The 3189-nt window shown below is 37.7% G+C and overlaps 1 protein-coding gene across 1 annotated transcript; it reads right to left on the reverse strand.

Annotated features, from left to right (window-relative positions):
• Nucleotides 1-806: 806 nt before the first annotated feature.
• LOC111411208 lies at nt 807-2297 on the reverse strand. The gene is made up of 4 exons (XM_023041761.1): nt 1989-2297; nt 1755-1865; nt 1489-1655; nt 807-1299 (listed from the first exon to the last, which is right to left on the reverse strand). The coding sequence occupies exons 1-4, from the start codon at nt 2295-2297 to the stop codon at nt 807-809; spliced, it is 1080 nt and encodes a 359-aa protein (XP_022897529.1).
• Nucleotides 2298-3189: the final 892 nt, after the last annotated feature.

Genomic DNA, 3189 nt, shown 5'->3' on the forward strand with positions numbered 1-3189 from the left:
CTGTGAATGGCCTGATGGAAGTTGATCGGGTCATCCTCCGTTAAACCAATGCCATCCTCATGTTCTTGAAGAAAGATTATATAATCATCTGGAATCACATTTCTTCTCTCCCTAGTGGATCTCCTTAATGGCACTTCTTGATGTTGTTGAGTTTGTTCTATAGGTAGTGCTTGAGGAAGAATCTCATTGTTGCCTTGGTCTGAAACAATGTCAGGGATAGGAGCTTGAACATTGTTATCTATTGCCAGAACCGTGTCTTGAACAACAATAGGTACAGAGACCTGATTGCTGTCTATAACATATTCTTCTTCAAAGACAACGTTCCTTATATTTCCTTTCCCTCCAAACTCAATATCGTCAAGGAATCTCGCATTTCCCATTTCAAAGAAGGATCTTGATGTGGGATCGTAAAACTTATAGCCTCGAGAGCGTTCAGCGTAACCAACGAAATAGCAGCTAATCGTCCTTGAGTCCAGTTTTCTTTCATGTGGCCTATAAGGCCGTGCCTCAGCTGAACAACCCCAAATGTACAAGTGCTTAATGCTAAGCTTCTTGCTTGTCCACAACTCATAGGGTTTTTGGCAACTGCCTTGCTTGGTACCCTGTTAAAGGTGTACACTGCGGTCTTCAAAGCTTCTCACCAAAGTGACTCTGGCAAGGAGGAATGACTCATCATACTCCTTAACCATATCCTTAAGAGTTCGATTTCATCGCTCTGCAACACCATTCATGCTGGGTTTACCCGGCATGGTGTATTGCGGAACAATTCCACACTCATTGAGGAAAATAGCAAAGGGTCCTAGACATTATTCTCCTGATCCATCATACCTTCCGTAGTATTCACCAACACGATCAGATTTGATAGCCTTTATTTTCTTTCCAAGTTGAAGTTCAACTTCAGCTCTGAAAGACTTGAAAACATCCAGGGATTGAGACTTCTCGTGTATTAAACATAGGTAACCGAATCTAGAGTAATCGTCTATGAACATAATGAAGTATTGTTGTCCATTCCAAGAAGCCATAGGGAATGGGCCACAGAAATCAGTATGTATTAGTTCTAAAACGTCTGTAGCTCTCTCGATACCTAATTTTCTCATGTTTGTTCTTTTCCCCTTGATGCACTCAACACAAACTTGGAAGTTTGTTAAATCTAGGGGTTCAAGAATTCCATCCGACACAAGCCTCTGAATTCTCTGCTTAGAGATATGACCTAAACGCTTGTGCCATAAAGTGACAGAATTCTTACTTAATTTTCGCTTTGTACCACGTGAACTTGTTTGTAGTATTTCGTTATAGGAACTAACAATATCAAGTATATATAGATTATTAATCATATAACCGGAACCAACAAAATTTGAATTTTGATAAAGACTAACTTTATTATTTCCAAATGAACAAGAAAATCCTAATTTGTCCAAACTAGAAATAGAAATTAAATTCCGTTTAAAGGACGGTGCAACAAATGTCTCAAACAAATCCAAATAAAACCTAGTTTTTAATTGTAATCTGAAAGTCCCTATAGCCTCTACTGCAACTTTATTGCCATTGCCCACAAAGATAAATATTTCTGAATCACTTGGTGGTCGACTCCACAGGAAATCTTGCGTGGACATACTTATGTGAGTAGTAGCACCAGAATCTACCCACCAAGTATCCTTATGTATAGAAGCTAAATTAGTTTCAGAACAAATTGAAGTTAGAAGCATACCCTTCTTTACACACCAGGCAGCGTACTTGGGACACTATTTCTTCACGTGTCCCGACTTCTTGCAGAAGTAGCAGGTAAACTCCTTATCCTGCTTCTTTTGCTTCTTCTGCTGAGAAGTTCCTTCCATAGCATCCTTAGCTCTCTTCTTTTTCTTGTTCTGAGAGATTGAGGCCAAGTGAGCATTCTCAGTCTTATCACACTGCTGCCTCTCTTCTTCTTGCACACAGTGAGATATAAGGTCATTTAGGGATCATTTGTCTTTCTGAGTGTTATAACTCACTTTGAATTGCCCAAAGTGCGCAGGAAGAGAGATCAAAATCAAGTGCACGAGCAAGTCATCAGATAGCTCCAACATAAGCGACTTGAGTTTTGATGCAAGATGAGACATCTCAATGATGTACTCCCTTATGTTCCCTTTGCCCTTATACTTTATGGAAACAAGTTTAGCCAAAAGGTTACTCGCCTCCGATTTTTCATTCTTGGCAAAGTATTGCTCAATTTCTTCAAAGAACTTCTTGGCACTCCCACTTTCAGTAATAGAGCCCCGAAATGCTTTCGGAATGGAACGTTTCATGATCATCAAGCACATTCGGTCAGAGCGATCCCACCTTTCAATTTTACCCTCGTTGGAGTTTTCCAGAGTAGAAATGGGTCAATCCAAACAAAGTGCAAGATCTAAATCCATAAAGCCGAGGACAATTTCCACGGCTTCTTTCCAAAACTTAAAGTTTTTCCCGCTCAGCATTGGAATGTTGCTGACTTGAGCAAAGAAGTTCGCATCATTAACAATAGAAATTGTATAGAGAACAAAATAAACAACCATGTCAAATAAGAAAATTAAGACATGCACAAATAATCCAGATTTTGGGATCCATCTCAAGATACCTAGTACAACATTAATTCTTAGTCTTTGGATAGAGAAATTAACTGTAAGTGGTACTCTTGGTGCAATGATCAAACATTGACAATCAATTCTGTCAAATAATAGCCTTTCTTTGGACCGACTATTAGTCACATGAAATGTCTTTATAATTGTCACAAATTTATCATCGCAGACACGTTGTTATTTGGCCAAACTATGTCTTCCTTTGGGTCGAGCACAATTTGTATAAATAACTCCTTACAAAACATCTATGTATTTTCAATTAAATCAATCTACACAACAGGTGTTACTTTAGCAACATGTTGCTTTAATCAATTCAATTGAATACACTAGACATCCAAAGGAATAATCAAAACCAAAGTTTTGAATTTATTTTAAACCTTAAAAAATTGGATTCAGAAATGGTCTAACAACCTGAATCCATTTTCTCCTGCCAATGATTGTTTCCAATTCCTTTATCACCGTAAAAAAAGGTAATTTTTTTAATTAATCTGACAGCACATGTTCTGTATCCATTATTGAATCCATTAAAGTAAATGAAAGGTCAAACAAAGTGGCCGAATATATATACATGTATATATATATATATATATATATA

This window comes from Olea europaea, chromosome 15 (genome assembly GCF_002742605.1).
Source record: "Olea europaea var. sylvestris chromosome 15, O_europaea_v1, whole genome shotgun sequence".
NCBI classification, from domain to species: Eukaryota; Viridiplantae; Streptophyta; class Magnoliopsida; order Lamiales; family Oleaceae; genus Olea; species Olea europaea.